Source organism: Equus asinus, chromosome 22 (genome assembly GCF_041296235.1).
Source record: "Equus asinus isolate D_3611 breed Donkey chromosome 22, EquAss-T2T_v2, whole genome shotgun sequence".
NCBI lineage: Eukaryota > Metazoa > Chordata > Mammalia > Perissodactyla > Equidae > Equus > Equus asinus.
This window is the reverse complement of record NC_091811.1, coordinates 44,250,240-44,269,378: the sequence shown is the minus strand read 5'-3', so window position 1 is coordinate 44,269,378 and position 19,139 is coordinate 44,250,240. Positions and strand designations below refer to the sequence as shown.

Here is a 19,139-nt window from a genome sequence, read left to right as displayed (position 1 = left end):
TGTTGGTAGAAAACTTCAACAAGAAAGAGAAATGGATGGGAGAGGCTGATGATACCAGATTCCAAACGGCTTTTGGGGCAAGAAGGAAGGGGATAATATGGAATCAACAACAAGAAGCAAAGAGGATACCTATCCTGTCACCAGGCCCAGTGCTCAAGCAGTATGAATAGACTGCAGGAGGAGAAATGTCATCGGGGGGAGCAAGGCTTCAGATAAATTAAGAAGGTGAAAGAAACATGCAGTGAAGAGATGGACGTTTAGGGGACTTTGCTGATGACTGACAATGAATTCAAAGGGCAGAGTCAGAAGGTATTAAGAGTTAAGTACGGATGGAAATGGAGTCAGAAAGTGAGACACACAGAGCTGAATTAATCTGGGAATCCTGGGCTTCTTTTGGTTACTGTCACAAACAAGACCTAAGGGCATGAGGAGACTTGAGAGTCTCCAGGTGGATAGTGCTGGGGAAGTGGCGAATGTTGGGGATGGAAATGGAAGGGGGAGATCTTGGTGGGAGTACAAGGAGTTCTGTTTGTACGCAGGCATATAATATGCAGAAAGTTGTATTTAATCAGAGTTTGGGTTTGGCCACGTGAGGAGAATAAAAGGAGGATGAGGCAAGGTATAGATAAGGCAGTGGTTTTATTTATGGGCCAGAAAATCTGAGTTCTTTAAGGAGGAAACTGAGGATGTGAGGGAGAATGAAGGTTAGAAAAAACAGCAATAGGACCAATGGTAGGTCTGGGTGGTGGAGGGTGGAAGAATTGTTGGAGTTGGGAAGAGATTTGAGGGAATAAGCTGGAAAGATAAGAGTTAGGTGTGAGAGAATAGAATGCTTAGAATTAAAATTTCAAATTTTTTGCAGTTACTAGTAATGTCAAGATTTGCAGGGATTCTTAACCTATTTTTGTGTCATGGACACCTTGGCAATCTGAGAATCTCTGAGAATACTGAAAATGATGCTTTTATATGCATAAAATACAATATATAGAGTTAAAATGAAACCAATTATATTGAAATGCATTCTATAAAAACATCAAGAAGGCAAATATATGTCTATTAACACATTAAAATAGCATGTTTATTAACACAAAAAAATAACAAGAACTAGGATGGAGTCTAGTAAGTGTCATATTTTTGAAGATGTGATATTGCAGTAGCTGAAATATTATATGAGAATATCCATGCTTATTAGCGACAGTGATTTGTTGCCTAAATTCATGTTTGAAGAAATACTGAAATTCACTTAGAAAAATATCAGTAAAAATCACAAGGCAATTGTTTCCCATTCAAGTTTTGGAGACCTCTCCGATACTAAATCACATTCAACTCTGTGAACTCATGACTAAACTGTGATTATGGGTGGTTGACTGAGGCAGGGTGAGGACAAGATCATCAGGAAAGAACTAAACAAATTAAGAGGTCAGGGCACTGGAAGGGTCATCTACAGAGATGTTGATGTCTTAAGAATTCACAACTTCCAGGCACATCTAGACTCAGGCATCTCCCGTGGAGTCTTGTTGGGCTAGTCCTCTGTAATCTACAACACTCTGGACTCTCCCTAAATTCTCTGTAACCTACAACACCCTTCACTCTTCCTGCTTCTTATGACCATGTGACCAAGGAGAGCGATTTGCTTTAGAGTAGATTCAGATATTCAGGACCTGGAGTAGAGGGTTATAGAAGAAAGACTACTGGCTAGAGGAATTCATACTCTTGGAATATGTTCTAAATGATTTATTTTCTCTTGGTCTGGCTCGTTTTGCAGAAAGTGTCTGTAAAAAGTGCCCTGGAATGTCATTAGCGCCATTGCTTTGGTTTCATACTGTGAATAATCTACTGAGGGGCCTGGCTTCTAGCCTTACCCAACTATGACAGGTATTTTGAGACCTAACATTCCTTCATAAATCACTAAAGCTGGTCCCTAATGTAGTATCAAATGGACCATTTTAATATGTTGATTTATCACTTTCCAGTTTAAGTGTTTTATATTCCCTCTTATTATAGCATTAAAGGTTTCCAGTTCCATTTGTGAGAAATTTCCAGGGTTTTATTTCTAACAATGACAAACTCATTTTCTTTTCAAAATGGCTTTCACATTTATGTTGCCGTGAATAAGTGTCAAACCTCAGGAGAGAAAATTTAAAACCCAACTCCCATTCACAGCACAGACGATTGTGTTTATATTTTCCTGAGAGGGTTACTAATTCCAGCAGAGCCTATAATGTTTCAAAGGAAAATTAATTATAAAATGATGTTTTAATGGTCACTGCATATATCAATTAAAGATAATCTGGTTGTTTTAATTCACCTATTTGTTGCTCTTATTTTAGGGGAGAATATAAAATAAAATCCTATGATTTGAGGAGAGGTACATCTATCCTAATATTCCTTCTTGAGGATTATAAAACTTTTCCAATCCATTTGAGTGTATATAACAGATATCTCAATGTAATTTTTTATGCCAATAATACATCAACATTCATAAAAAATACAAAATCAAACTTACTAATAATTAAATTTACACATATAAGATATGCCATTGCACAAGATTATTCATTTTCCCATTGCCGATTTATTGATGGCAATCATATTGTAACCCAAGATAAAATTTGTTGAAACTTTACAACTAAATTTCACGACACTTGGTATTATGCAAACAAGGTAAAATAAACAGATTATTATTCAGTAAAGTCAGAATTTTGCTAATACCCCAATTCAGAAAAAATTATAAATTCTTTTAATTTTTAAATAAATAAAATTAAATTAATTAAAATTCTTTTAATTTACAACCTCTTTTCCAGAGCAGTTTCTATATATGGGAGTCCTTTCTCATGCTAGGTTCCAATTTTAGTTCCTTCAGCAGTATTCTTACCAGATTCTACCCTCCTAGTGTAACTTTCTAAATTTAGAAAACACCACCCCATGCAGCTCTTGAGGGGAAGGGATTGTGTCATAGATTTCAGTATTGTGATGTATCTAAAATCTAAAATACAAAACAAAAACCTTTGCATTTTTCCTACAGCAGTAATGACTTAAACATTCCTAGTTACCTACTAAAATATTCTTTAACAGCAGTAGTTCCAAATATATTGTTTTATAGGATAAACCTGTGTTTACTGATTTTGTTTGGATGTTTACTCCTCAAAGGTTTTCCCATCCCCAGATTAGTGGTAAATTTTGATGACTTTGAGCAATCATGGAAATGCCATTTTACGAGTTTAAGGGTAGACTTGTGACCCAGTTCTAGACAATATGGGAGAGATTTTCTGAGGGGCTTCAGGCAAAGGTCCTTCATGTTAATATAGAGCTTCAAAAGATACTGACCTCCTTTTTCCCTGGAAGAAAAGATTGCAACCACAGAGAATGAACCTGATACTGAGACCTCCCAAGTGGAGAAAGGGAGCACGGGGAAATCTGGTCCTTGATTATATTTTTGAGACACTGATTCCATAAGTCCTAAAGGTTACCTATCTCTCAATCAATTTTGAGTTGAAAGTTTGTTACTGACAGCTGAAAATATTCTAATAGATACAAACCCTCTGTTCAACTATTTAACTATCCTTTAACTAGAAGTAATTAATCCTCATGTCCCTTGATCTCCTACTATATTAATCATACAAGTTGCCAACTGTGGGCAACACCAACAACCATCTGCCATTTCCATTTCTGCATCTAGGCTGGTATGGGTTGTAGACAGTTATATAATTATGCCAATCTGTTCTCTGACAAACTTCAGCTGGCTTTTCAGTTTTGTTAGGTGATTCCTTTTTCCTTTTTAAAAAAAATCTATCTCTAATTGGATGTCTAATGGATGTAGCACGACCTAGCTGTCAAAATCTGAACTCCTACTTATTTTCTCTAATCATCTATTTTCAGTAGATGACTCTTAATGTAGATGACTCTGTTGGCCAATCTAAATCCTGAGAGTGATGCCAAATCCTCCTTCATACATCATATCAAATCATCAAAAATATTGTTGGGTCTTCTTCCAAATAAATCCTGAGTATAACTGCTTTTCACTTCTTCTATTGGGACTGCACTAATCAAAGCTAACTTCATCTCTTGCTTACACCATCAACTTTTTGACTTATAACTGCCCTTCCTGTATCCAGAGATTTTTTCCCAACATTTACAAGATTTCTCCCTCCTTCCAAAGAGCAGTCAGAATGAGACTTGTAAAATATAAATCTGATCATGTCAGTTCCCACCTTAAAGTGTTTTAATGGCTTCTCATCACATTTAGAATAAAATCCAAAATCCTTAACCAGAACCTATAAACCTGTGATTCAGGTCCCGCCTATCTCTCCAGCCTCCTTATAAGTCTACTCTCCCTGTGGCTTGCTTGGCCCCAGCCACACTGGTCTCCTTACTATTCATTGAGCATACATACTCCTAGCTCAGGTCTTGGGTATTGTTCTCGTAGGAATAATTTGTTTTCCAGATAATAGCATGGATCATTCCCTCACTTCATTCAATTGTCTTCTCCAGTGTCATCTCATCAAAGCAGGCTTTTCCTGCCACTCTTGTTGAAAACACAGACCCTAGTCTTCTTCCTTCACTCCTTACTCCCCTGCCTCTGCTTTCCTTTCTTCAGCTATCTTCACATATGATAAAATGTTATATATTGTTATATACTTATTTTATTTTACCTTCTCCCTTTGGAATATAAGCTCTACAAGGTTTGCTTAGATAAATAAGACTTTTACCCACACTATTTTATGGAAGTTGATCTCTTGAAATTACCAATGACCTTGTCATGGGCTAAATTTTGTCCCCTCAAAATCCATATGTTGAACCTCTAAACTCCAGTACCTCAGAATGTGACTGTATTTGGAGACACAGTCTTTAAAGAGGTCATTAAGTTAAAATGAGGTCATTAGGGTAGGCTTTAATCCAATACGACTGGTGTTCTTATAAGAAGGGGAACTTGAGACACTGACATACACAGAAGGAAGATCACCTGAAGACTCATATACAGCATAAGACTGCATATGAGTAGAAGACAGCCATATATAAGCCAAAGAGAGAGTCCTCATAAGAAGCCAACTCTGCTGACACCTTCATCTCAGACTTCCAGCCTCCAGAATTGTGAAAAAATAAATTTCTGTTGTTTAAACCTCTCAATCTGTGGGTTTCTTGTTACGGTAGCCCTAGCAAACTAAAACAGACCTCTAAAATGTCAAATTCAAAAACTTTACTCCTCAATTTTTTCAACTCCTTGAATTTTACAGCTTTGAAATAAATTACATAAATTAGTATTTTTAAAAACAATGACAACAAAAAAACACCTGAATACTTACCAGTCAGGCAAAGAAATAACATTCTCACCACCCTATAAGCCTCTTTCCAATTGCCCTCTGCACCCTGACCCGCCACAAGGCAACACTGTACTGAATTTTGTGTTAATCATACTCTCTTTTGGAGAAGTTTTACACATCACATATGCACCTCTTTAAACATTGTTTCATTATTTTCTGCTTTTGAACTTCATATAAATGGATTTACATTGTATCTAGTCTATGACTTCATGTTTATGTGCACTAAATATTGGGGAATTTTTTAAATGAGAATTCATTATTTTGCATAAAAATAAACCATACTTATCTAACATCAATAACATTTAAATACAAATTTGAAAAAGCATTCGCTACAAATATGGCATAAAATGTTAATAATCTTCATAAATTGATCATAGAATTTTAAAGAAAGTAAATAATAATAAACAGAAAATAACAGAAACAGAACTTCACAGAAAAGGAACTATAACTAGCTACTAAACATAATATATTTAGATCAATAGTAATAAAAATATAAATAAAAATTAAGAGGTAGTATCTTCATTTAACATTTTTTTTTTAAATTAAATGCTAGTAAAAAATTTGTTTAACGATAAAATGTGGGCATTGCTATTTGGATAGCAATTTGGCAATTGCCAAATATTTGCCAAGTCTTCAAAATGTTCTGCCTTTTTATCTGGTGATTTCACTTCTAAGAATCTTTCTAAGGAAAATAATTAGAAATTCAGGAAAAAAATCTATATACAAAGATGTCCATTATGCTGTTACCATAATGCTTAAAAAGAAAATATGAGGAATAACTAAATATTAGTTATTCCTGTAAGTCTTGTGATCAAGTGATGTTAATCATTATTTTCTATATCTTGGTTAAATCTTCCTTTTAGATATTTTCATGATGTAGCTTCAATATCTGCAGGTTTTCCTGTCCTATAATTTTCTTGGCATTTTTAATACTATGAGATTCTTCATCATGAAATCAATTTAGAAGTGAAAAGTCATTTTATTTTTCTTTCCTTCATTTAACATTTCCTAAAAACCCACATTTGGCTGAGACCTTCTTGTTAGTTTTGATTGTTACCATGTAAACCTACTTATTTTTGGAGAAGCTGTGCTGTATTTTTTGTTGGAATTCTGGCACCATTCCTCTTGCTTTCTTTGCCCTTTTCTCTCTTTCTGCGGTCAAAATATGGAAAGTATATTTCCTAGACTTTCTTGCCACTGAAAGGCACTAAAGGCAGAATTGGAAGGTCATAGAAAAGCAGAAGCCACTACTGCTCTGGCAGTGATGAGCAGGCCTGTGGGCCTCAGCAGGGGTCAAAGGTAAGGTGGTGCTAGTGCCCTTGAGAATTCTCCATGGACCTCCCATTTTGGTGCTGTAGGCAGATGGACCACCAGTGCGCATTCCCTTCAATACAATTTCTTGCTTTTCTCAAATCCAGCAGACACTCACTCTCATAATTCTTATGAATGGTTTTGTTTTCTTTTTTTAAGATTCTAATTTAATGCTTGATTACAACATCCAGGGATGTTTCATCTTTTCTGACAGAAAGTTCACTGATAGAAGAGAGAAAAGAAAAAACTTTATAGCAATGGAGGGGTCGATCCCGTGAGCTCAATTTTATTGGAAGCTAGTTCAATCATTAGAAAAACGATCAGAGGTCTGTAATCTATTGATTAAAGCTATTGATAAATCTAAGGGCTGCTCGTAAAATGGGTGAATTTCCTTTCCATCACGGAGAATGTTTAAGCTGAGACTGAGGGAGCATAAGCCAGGAATGTCCTGTAGAAAATTCCAACCCTTGGGAAGGAGCCAAACAAGATAATCTAAACATTTTCCTCCAGCAAGTTCATGAATCTTTATTTTCCCCATATCTTTATCACTAACTCCTATGCTTTACACCTGATCATTTTTATAAGAAACATTCTAAAATGTACATTTTCCCCTCTGAAATGTATATAATGTCTCCATATACATTCTTTAATCATTTATCCTGGAAAAGGTCTTGTAATTTGCTTTGCATCTCAGAGCAATAAAAAACTTAAGTTATCCTATTAATTGATTATTTCTGAAAAACAATCTGCCTGTTCTGATTGGGTCTCAGACTTTCTCTCTTCTCACCAGCTCCACCAATTCCCCTTTTGTTCCATTCTATTTTCTGCACTACAGCAAAAGTGATCTTAAATCAGATTGTGTCACTCATCTCCTGAAAGCACTTCAATGCTTTCCCATTGAACTTGGAATAAAGTACAAACTTCTGACAACAGCTTTTTAGGAGAGGGTAAGGAGAGAGTTGGAATGAGAGAATAGTATCAGATGAGTCTGAGATGTAATCAAGGGCAGGCCATTCATGGCTTTGCCCCTCTCATCTCTCTAAGTCACCCACATCACTACGCACTAGTCACACCAGCCTTCCTTGAGCTCCTTGAATATGACAAGCTCTTTCCTGCCATTACTGTACCTGGGACTCTTATCCCCACTGTCGTAGTATGGCTAGTTCCTTTCCTTTAGATTTCAACCTAAACATCGCCTTCTTAGAGAGACTTGACCTAATCATCCTACTCAAATCACTTCTACCTCTCTTACTCTTTATAGCCACTTATTTTTTCATTACAATTCTTATAAGCCTATATAGAAATAATTTTATTATTTAATGTTAGTTCTTTATTTTCTTGATATCCACAAGAATACAAACTTCAGGAGGACTGGCCAATTATTGTAACCAATATCCTAGCAGAACGCCTGACATATGGTAGTTGTTCAGTAGATGTTTATTGAATGAATCAATTTTCAGGAGAACAAAAGTGTTATGAAAACCCATAATTATTAAGAGGAAGTTTTATTTTATCCGAGGAAAAACGTATCTGCACATTATCATGCTAAAGTATAGCTCCAAAGAGTAAGCTCATCATAAACCAAATTTATTTTGGTAGTAAGTAACTTTTGGAGGATTACTTTTAATATCACTGTCTATTCTTATATTGTATTGCACTGAGCAATATTCTAATCAAATTATTTCCGAGTATAAGTAAATGAACAAAATAATATGTTTGGACTGTTATGTGAACTTATAAGTAGCTAAAGAAATCTTTGGGACAATTCAGGAAAACCCAAGTGAGTTTAGATGCAGAGGTGCTATCCATGGCTTGACAAAGTGGGAAAATTTGCTTCTAGAACTAGTTCTCAAAGCTCCTGAAGAATAAATGAGACTGGGAACTCCCTGTGCTGGGAGCTGTCCATCGACTGCTCTGGCGAATCTAGGTTATTCATGGAGCTACATTAAAGGATCAGGGCAGCCAGGAAAATTTAGAGACACGCAAATATTCCTTTGTTGAGAAAATGTCTCCTCCATTTTCATTCTTGTTACAAAACTGTGAGCGTTAAGTACAGCTATATATTTGCAAGAGATTTTGAGTGGATAATCATGATTGAATTGTAATAAAAGGAATATATATTTTAGAAGTAGTTTTAAACATAAACTGTTTGTCAGCCTAGGAATACACAGGCTGGATTCATCCACTTGAACTCTCTAATTGATCCTACACGAAATGTAGTAAAGGGAAACAAAATATTTGATTATTTCAAAATGGTTGGAGAGACAGCATTTCCTGAATGAAAACATTTGATTACATCATAATCACAAATATAAAATTTTAAAGTTATGATGATGGACTTATAAGAAGGGCATTCATCTGTAACATTATTGTCATGTAATATACCATTCCAAAATTTCAGGTTAGTAGTTAATTTATTTTTTGGAAATCTATTTTTCCCAAATGATAATGACGTTTACAAAGCTACAGATTTGGGGATCACTGAATTATACAGCATCCTACCATTAAAGAGGGCAGGACAAAGTAAACCTAAGACCACCATGTATTATTACCCTCTCCTTCTATATCTAGGCTATTGTACAAGATTAGATGTTCAAAATAATTTTGGTCTTTGAAAATGCTTACAGAGGAAGTATTTGCAAAAGTGATGATGCCAATATGGCACTTTAATTTCATAATGTATGAATTAAATCTAAACATCCCAACTGTCCTCTTGTTCCTTTTATGCTGTACTACTTGCTTAGTCGCTGGGACAGGAAGCGTGTTTGTAATGGAGTTAAACACCTAAAAGTTCCACCTACAGAATGGTTTCCTAGCCTTTCTTCTGCTACTGGGAAGAAGAGGGCAAAGTGAAAAAATAAAATATGTTTTTCATCAGTGTTTAAGTCAGTGGCTTTGGTTATAGAGTTTAACTTAATAGCTTGGAGTTACCAAAAATAGTGGGTTAAATGTTTAGATTACATCATCTATGGTAACATCAGGATAAATTACAGATTTATTAGAAGACATAAAGTCAACAAAATGAATAGATAGCAACTTTAAATCAAACGGAAAAATGCCTTGTTCTTTTAGAATATACCCTAGACTTCACCACTGCTCGCTTTCCAGTCCAGACCATCATCATCTTTTAATCATTTCATGATAATAACCTTGTAATTCATCTCCTTACATCTTACTCTACTATATACATACATTTTCCACAATCAACAAAGTGATTTTTCAAGTGCAAAACATCTGATTACGTTACTCCCACCTTAAAGGTTTCAAATGACTACTTCTTGCCCTTAGGAAGAAGTCCACAAAAATGCCCCGAAAGTCTTCCTTGATTTGACTACGATATCTGTAGTCTGTTTAAACTAAAAAGAAAAATAGAAGCTAAAAATATGCATTTCACACATAAATAATGAAATCCATGCTTCTCTATGGATATTTATTTTATGATCAAAGATCCATGTTAATCTATATTTTAAAATTTATAGTGAACTTGTAACAAGCCAAATTAGCTTGCTAAAATTTATATTCAAAATATTGTAGCTATCATCACATTTTTCTTAATTTAGCTCACAATGATGTTTAAAAATGAGTCTTAAAAGATAATATAGAACTTGTTAGAGATAGTATGTTCGTGATGAAACATTTGTGATGCTATGTTTGCCTCGATGTGAGCTATAAACATCCAATAGGGAATAATTTATTAAGACAGCAGATAACAGTGTTCAGGTCAGAAAGAAATGGAGTTACAGATTACCATGTGTGATAAATTTTTCTAGAATATCTCTAATATGACATCTTAATCTTTGTAAGAATCAAACTCGTGGATTAGCACGTGTCATGATGCAAATTATATACCTCATGGGGAAGTGTATCAACATTCTAGACATCTAAACTATTGTTAAGTTGCCCAAATTACTCTTATAACTAAATTTGACTCTATACAGAAATCATGAATTCATTCAATAGCTATTGTTAAAATCCTATTATGTGTCAGATGTGCCCCCTTGGTGCTGAAGATTCCAAGGTCCAAGGCAGACAAGAGCTTGCTCCCATGGAGCTTACATTCAAGTAAGGATGGAGATAGATAGACAATAAACAGTATAAATTAATAAATAAGAATTTTAAATAGATAAATGAGATAAATTTAAATAAGATAAATTTAAATATAAATATTATGAAGAAAATAAAACAGTGATATGACATGACAAATAATTAAAGCAGGGGGCTTTCTTACATCGATGGCCATGTAATTCTTCCTGAGGAGGTGACATCAGGGCAAAAATAAAAATGACAAGAATAATCCTACCATGACAAGATCTAGACAATTCCAGGTAGCAGCAAGAACAAGTACAGATGCCTCAAGGTAGGAATGACATTGGAGAAAGAAGGTTAAGGGAGCGAGGGAGAAATCGCTTAATTGAGGTGAGAGAATTTGGCGGGGACAGGTTCTTTGGGGCACTATAGGCTGTGGTCCGGAATTTAGATTTGATTCTATAGGATGCCTTAATAAGGGGAGAGTTATATGATTTGTTGAATGAATGAATGAACGAACAGCTTGATGCATACAAACATTAAAACCTAGCAATATGTGATATTCCTGGCTACACATTTCAGGCATGAAAACGAAAACAAAGGAAAGCATTAAGTCTTTTAAATTTACAAGAAAGTCTAAAATTTCCATTTGTATTTACACGCTTTTCTCTTTACAAAGAATTTAAACAATTTGCAAATAAACTCAAACTTAGGAAAATTCTAGAATGGTATTATTCACCAAACCTTTGGCATTTCCTAGTGTTAATTCTAAGTTTCTTTGTACAGTTATGGTCAGACTAAGAGCTAAATAACAGAAATTCTGCATTAAAAAGAATATTGTCCATTAGTTGGCAAAAAAAGAGGAAATTATTCTGAGTATGTTTGAGATTTCTAAAAAAGCATACTCTGTGTCTTCTGTACATAGGCTATTTACAGTGGGATGTCAGATTATAGCCATGGTGTGCTGCAGCTGGTCCATACCACCTCTTGAGTGACAACTGCTAAACTTCAGGAAATTTATGAGCGAGTTGTTAAAAACACTATTATTAAAATTGAAATGATGCAAACTTATTAGTTAAATTTAAAAGTTTAAGACAAAAGTAGTAAATACCCCAAACTCATCACTTCCTAATTATTTTACTACATTTTAATGTCATCAATGCTCTTGAAGTTATGCCTATTGCATCCGTATCGTGGCAATACTACACAATGGTCTGCTACTGAGCAGCTCTTCCCAGCTCCACATTTAGTGATGTCACATGGGAAGCTTGAGATCGGACATGATGAAAATATTCACTCCATAGAAATTGGCAAATGCTACAAACCCGGGCTTCTCTCCACCCACAGAGAGCCAGTCATTTAACATTTACCAGCGCACCACCACTTATAACTATGCTGATGCTACTGCCGCTGCTACAGCATCTCTAGCTACAAACTTCTGTAGTGTAAACTCCAGAAACGAGGTTCTGCTTCACATTAGGGATGATGAAGGAAAGGGAAGGAAATGAAGAGGGCAACAGCGTGCTACGGCTGGCTTCTGACAGGGAAGGTCAGCATTCAAAAGCAGTTTATACAGTTCTTTTACACTTTACCACCCTCAACATAATGTCTACATTTCCCTCAGATGTCCTTTTGCAAAACAGCCCTGCTAAGTGTAAAACTACTGAAGGTGTCTGTTATCAAAGTTCAGAATTTAGAAAATGTTTTAAAAATTTTAAAAATGCCATTTTCTTCCTATCAAATTAACAATGACTAAAAATAAAGAAACCCATGTTGGAGTAGAGCAGTGGGAAATGCACTCATATACAACTACAATAGGAACATAAATTGATAAATATTTTAACAGATTTGGCAATATAAAACACGTTACTCACTATTTAAATTCAACCTGCAGAAAGATTAATTTATAAAAATGTATTCAACATAGTATTATTCAAGATAGGAAAAACTGGAATGGGTGGATAAATTCTATACATTTGTTTGAGAGAATATTATGTATAAGTTTAAACGAAATTTACAAAATTTTGAATGACATGGGGAATGTTCATGCAACATAATTGATAAAAGTAGGATATAACATGATATATTCAATAGAGGCTTCAACATGAAATTATATACATATAATAGGTAACTAGAAGTAAGTTCCACTGAACGTTAGTAGTAGTTAATTTAGAGTGTTTGGAATATGACTATTTCCTTTTCCTTTCAGATTTTTTTTAATTTCCAAAATTTCTAAGAAGACATAATAAGAATGTCTAAACTAAAAACACTTTCAATGTAAATAATTTGAATTTACAAGGAAGCCTAAAATTTCCATTTGTATTTACATGCTTTTTTCATTACAAATAATTTAAACAATTTTCAAATAAATCCAAATTTAAATAAGAAAATTCTAAAATAGTACTATTCACCAAACATCTGACATTTCCTAATGTTAATTCTACGATTTTTTTGTACAGTTATGGTTGAACGAAAAAATGTGGCATGTGTTAAAGGATTTATTAGTTAAATATATAACATAATCATCTATTTAACAAATTTTCTTCTAAGTCAATTCTTCCCATCTTTGATTTGGCGTCTTCTAGTATTTCATAGTCTCTCATAAAATTCTCAAATAACGTCAATTTTAATTCAGTATACTTAAACTATATCATGCATACAGGGTGAGAAAAAAGTATCAAAATTTAAACAAATAGTAGAGTTCTACAAATCCAAAAAAGGGAAGAAATCACTGCCTCAAAATGTATTTCAAATTAAACAATGCTGTGAGAAACAGAGTTTGCAGAAAAGGAATAGATATGCTGAGACAAAGAGAGGGAGACAAAGGAGTGAGCTATCATCTACTGTCTATTTTATTACTATATTAATATGTGTAAGACAAGGAAAAGGAGGTTAGAAGAATATTATTAGTAGTCCAGTGAATTTCCTTTTTGATATCAGAGAAGTTTGGATATTATTATCTAATGGTCCAGAATATGTACCATTTTAATGCATTATGGTATTTTAATTGTGCTTTGATATCCAGATAACAATCAAGTATGTGGTATGTTGCAAATATACTTTTGTGACTCAAAAGGAAGAAATACCAAATTACAGGGCATCTTTGACATTTCAAGTCTACTTAGGGAAACACTGATATTAGTGTGAATATCAGTCCTACCTTTACTCTTCGGAATCCATATGGGCCTAGAAACTTACAAGTACATAATTGAAATGTATCTTCAATGACTGGCTTACCTGAAATTTTGACTTGAGACACCACTCCATCTCCTCCATCACTGTGTGCACGAACCTCCACAACATACTCTCCATCCCTGGGGATTGGGACTTCTATGGAGTGTTTATGAGTTGAATACAGTTTGCCATCATGCTGGCCATCAGGTCTATAGAGTACCTGGAAAAGTCCAAAAATACATATACTTAATAAAGTGGTAATAATGAGCCAATGTCCTAATACTAAAGCCAGAATAAAAATGCTTATATTTTTATTAATAAATAATATCTTAGGAAGCTATGTGTAATATTAGCTGGAAAATTCATGTTATTTTTAATTTGCAGCTATCGATTTCACCTATTTTTTAAGGTGATTCAAGAGGATGTGACTTAAGTATCTGAATTTTATTTTTTGAGATCACCTAAAATAAAGAGAAGGAAAGAATGTGTCCTTTTATGAAAAAGGTACAAAATAAGGGCTCTTCCAATATATTGAAGTAGTCTAAAAACATTGCCTAGCAATTTAATTTAATTTTTTTTCCACAGTGTTTCTAAAATTTAGTATTCAATGAAAAATGTGGTAATGTGTGATATAGAGAGTATACGGAAATACTCTTTTTTCCTTTTTTGTTCATTTATAGAAGGCAACTCAAAGCATCAAAGAGTTTGCTGTGTGCTGGGCAATATTATCTGTATCACTGCCAAACAAAAATAGATTCCTTCCATCTCTCTTTAAGCAGTGATTATTCTAACATCTCTATTCTTTAAAGCAGTTATTATTTCTATCTTGCTCACTTGACATGACATTTCTTAAAACTCACTGAAGATCTTTTCTCATTTCAAAATTTATCATGGCACTATGTCATGTGATTCTGCTATAAAGCTAGGATAAGAAAGCTGAATGGGTTTTGCTGAAACAGCAAAAAGTCCAGACATTAATCAATCTTTGTAAGAATAAGCTAGTGTGGGGAATAATCTAGTAATATTTCATATACCTTATATCCTGTCACTGTAGATTCGTTTGATAGTGCGACCACATGATCCCAGGTGATTATGTATCGTGAACCAGACCTTATGGAACTGATGATCCTCGGTGGCTGGCTTGGAGCTGTGACACGTAATAATATGCAATTAATGGTTACCATATCTAACTTTAGTTCTGCAAGCTGCATGGCATCAGAAATTATAAGGCTGATGATAATGATGTGACAATAACAGCAACAACAGCTAATTTTTTTTTCTTTTAAAGATTGGCACCTGAGCTAACGTCTGTTGCCAATCCTTTTTTTTTTCTTCTTCATCTTCTTCCCAAAGCCCCTCAGTACATGGTTGTATATTCTAGTTGTGAGTGCCTCTGGTTGTGCTATGTGGGACGCTGCCTCAGCATGGCCTGATGAGTGGTGCCATGTCTGCACCCAGGATCCAAACTGGTGAAACATTGGGCCACCAAAGTGAAGCACATGAACTTAACCACTCAGCCACGGGGCTGGCCCCAACAATAGCTAATTTTGATGAGTGCTTGCTATCTATCATGCTAAGTACTCTACATCCATGAGTTCATTTAATGCACCACCCCATGGCCCTGTGAGGTAGGGAATATGAATATCTTTTATTCTCTTCTCATCATCCTTCATTTGGGTTTCTTTCTCTACTAGTCTTTTGAAACTGCTGTTTTCAAGGTCATCAATCACCTCCCCTTGGCCAAATCTAATGTCACTTTTTCATTCTTTTCAAACTTAACATCTTTGCAGCATTCCACAGAGTTGGCTTTCTAATTCCTTCTTGAATCTCATTCTTTTCTTAAATTCATGATCTCTTAGCCTCTGGGTTTTCCACCTACCTCTCAGGCTGTTCCTTCTCACTGACCATCCTTTGCTAGTCCATGTCCTCTGCCCAATTTGTAAATGTTGGAATGAGTCAGGACTTAATCCTGAGCACCCTTCTCTCCTCTATCTATGAATTCTCCCTAAATCTTACATCTGGGCCCATGGCTTTAAGTACTCAAATTCTATCTCAAGGTCTAACCTCTCTCTTGACCTCTAGACATATGTGTCCAACTGCCTATCTCTACTTGAAAGTCTCAAAGGCTTCTCAAATGTAATATAGTCAAGGTGGAACATTTGCCATGCACCCCCACATCTGCTTCTCTGTGAGTCTTTCCCATCTTTAGTAAACGAAATAACCAAATCCCTAATTTCTCAGGCAAAAATTTAGTATTATGCCTTCCATTCTGCTCATTGCCAATATGCAAATTAGCAGCAAGTTATCAACTCTGCCTGCAAAAAACTGTCCACTTCTCTCTCTCTCCATGGTCACTTAGTGCTGATCACCACCACTTCTCCCCTTGACTAATAAAAAAAATCTCCTAATTAGCTTTCTCCTTTTACTTTTTAAAATTGTGAACCCACTGTCTACCCAGAAGTCAGAATGTTTTTTAAAAATATATAAATTAGATATTACTCTCTGCCTTAAAATCTTCCAGGCTTCTTATCAACTTAGAAAGAATTCAAATTCCTTACTATGACCTATAAGGCCCTTCATATTTTGTTCTTGGCACACTTTCTCCTCCTCATCTAAGAACCTATGTTCTGGCCCCGTTGGCCTTTCTATACTTAAAACACATCAAACTCTTCCCACCTACAGGCTTTGCACTAGCTATTTTCTTCACCTGAAATAATCCCCTCCCTCACGGTCATCACATAGTGGGTCATTCTTATTACTCATATCCTCGCTCAAATGGCATCTTCTCAGAAAGGACTTTCCTGACCACCTAATTGGAATTCGGCTCCCACCCAAGTCACTTTCAATTTTATTATCTGTCTATTCAGTTCATTGCCCTGTTGTCTGATATTATCATACTTGTTTATTTGTCAGATTTTTCTCTCTCTTTCTCTCTTCTTCCATTAATTTGTAAACCCTGTAAGAAGAGGTTCTGGGTCTGGCTTGATGCCTTCTGTATCCTTAACATTTCAAACAGTGCTGGGCACATAGCATACTTTTATGAATAAATAAATTGAAAAAAGAACAAAAGAATGAGTGCTCCTTTTACAAATTAGAAAACTAAGGTTGAAAGATGTGAAGTAATTTGTCTATTGTCACACATTTAGTAAGTGGTAGAGACAGATCTGAAACCCTTGTTTGATAACAAAGTCTGGCTCTTACCACCATGTTCTATGATCTCATTAGGAGTTTCTTTTTCCCCAAGAGAATTTTGTAAATTTTCAAACTGTAATGGTAATCATGTCTTCAAATTCTTATGAAACTTCCTAGAGTCCTGAATATAATATATTCAGCTTGGGTTTAAGAGGGATATATCAAAGTGAAGCCAGAGGGGCGAGAATAACCAGGAAATCTGAGCAGGGTAGGTGGTCTTGTTATATGAACAGTGAGAATATATGTTGATAAGAGAATAAGCACAAGGCTACAATGTTTAACTTGCATTTGCATTGTGCAATGATGAAGGTTTATAAATCAAAGCATAGAAAAATTAGAATTTTAATTTTCTCATGCTGTTGATGCATTCCTATGAAAACAATGTTTAAAATGATAATAGAATGAATGAAAATTAATTATCTAATGTGCAAAATTTTGGGGGTAGTCTTTACAAAGAGAAGTTTTGTAATTTTATTTCTATAATGGAACATTAAATGTATGAAGATATTCTCCACATTTCCTCAATATCTACAAGTAAGAAAGTTTTTTTGTTTTTTGTTTTAATCTTGTGTGATTTTAAAGGTTAAAATTGAAAACCGAATGTGCTTAGACTGCTAGGTAGTAAATTTCTCTCAAATGTACCTGCATCGTGATCAAATCAATTGGTAGTTTTCGACAAGTGTAAGATACAAAAGTTCAGACTCACGTGCTTTCTTGGTGAAGGTCTCAATCATGTCACTGGGAGGTCCACATCCCGCGCTATTGCAGGCCCTGACTTCCACAAAGTACTGGGTGTCCGGCAGAAGGTTCTCCAGCCTGGCCGAGTATTCTTGGCTGGTGACTTGAACTCTGTGTGCAGCCGCTTCTTTGTCATGGGCGGACCAGTACCGAATCTGCAAGCATTCAAGTTGAGTAATATTTTATCATGATTCAGACATCTCAGTTGTGAAAATTTCTCTTCAATTGGCTCTGACACCATTGATGTTGGCTGAGCATCATATTCTCATGTTACTTAATGCTGCTTACACTTCTATTGGTCTTAGGTTACGGCAAGGCACACAATGCAGATCTGATCAAAGATGTCAAAGGCAAATCACAGGCTCACCTCATTTGGCTAAAACTGTCTCACACTGACCAAAAGAGAAAAAAAACTCTAGATAAGATTTACTTTCAAAATATAAACCTGGTTTCTGTTTGAAGGATTTGTCCAATAATTTTTATCATTTATTGTCTGCTTTATTTCTGTTTACATGATTTTAAATTTGTTATGAGCCATTGATAAACAAAATAGTCATTATGTGGCCTAGAACATGCCAGCATAGTAACCTTCTGCTCGCTCATTTCAGAAGTATGTATGTAAAATTATTTCCTTTGAATTTATATAGAGGCCAGATATCAAAGAAATATTGACTACTAACTTGGTTAGTTTCAGAAACTATTTATCTTTAAAATAAAGGTATTTTTAAGAAATTTTACCCATGTTGTGATTAGAAATGATTACTTTTACCAGTCAATGTATCAATGACAGCCTTTCTTGCCCCTTAAAGTTTAAGTAAAACCTATGAATTATAATTTTCATTCTTCAAATAAGGCTATTTTATCGGTCAAAAAATCTATAATGACATCAACAGCGTAAATAAAAAGGAAAGGGTTGCCTGTAAGTATACTGATATTATACATGTTTTAGATGCCTTATCTATAAAATAATGGAATTTTAATTTCACAATTAACCAAAGTACCTAAATGATAATAATATCTAATATTTATATAATCCTGAAACTTTCATTTACATAAAACACATATGAAACCAGTATAAAATGAAACTGGATGGCTCAAATTCACTTGGTAACAGAGCGAGGTTTCTATGTAGAATGAGCACATTCCAGGACAAAGGCTAGTTACTAATTTCTTATTGGTTTCCTTTGCAATATTTTTATTTTGTAACTAGTGCTCATTTTTTTGATGCCAACAATATACTTCCTAATGATTTTGATAGAATCTCTTTGGTATTTCTGTCATCTGACCAGAGGATGACCTCAGAACCGAGAAGGTAGAATTGCACTAAGTGGATCCAAAGGCAGATCTCAGTTGGCAGAGAAAGGACTTTCTAAGGGTGTA

The 19,139-nt window shown here is 34.8% G+C and overlaps 1 protein-coding gene across 13 annotated transcripts in view; it reads right to left on the bottom strand.

Annotated features, from left to right (window-relative positions):
- The window catches only part of CNTN1 (contactin 1), a 342,078-nt gene that overhangs the window by 27,181 nt on the left and 295,758 nt on the right, over positions 1-19,139 (bottom strand). For all 13 annotated transcript variants that reach the window (XM_044756131.2, XM_014827746.3, XM_044756133.2 and 10 more), the window contains 3 exons: positions 17,728-17,914; positions 14,864-14,976; positions 13,893-14,049 (listed from right to left, as the gene is read on the bottom strand). In XM_044756131.2, coding sequence (XP_044612066.2) covers positions 13,893-14,049; positions 14,864-14,976; positions 17,728-17,914 — 457 coding nt within the window. The remainder of the gene's footprint in view (positions 1-13,892; positions 14,050-14,863; positions 14,977-17,727; positions 17,915-19,139) is intronic.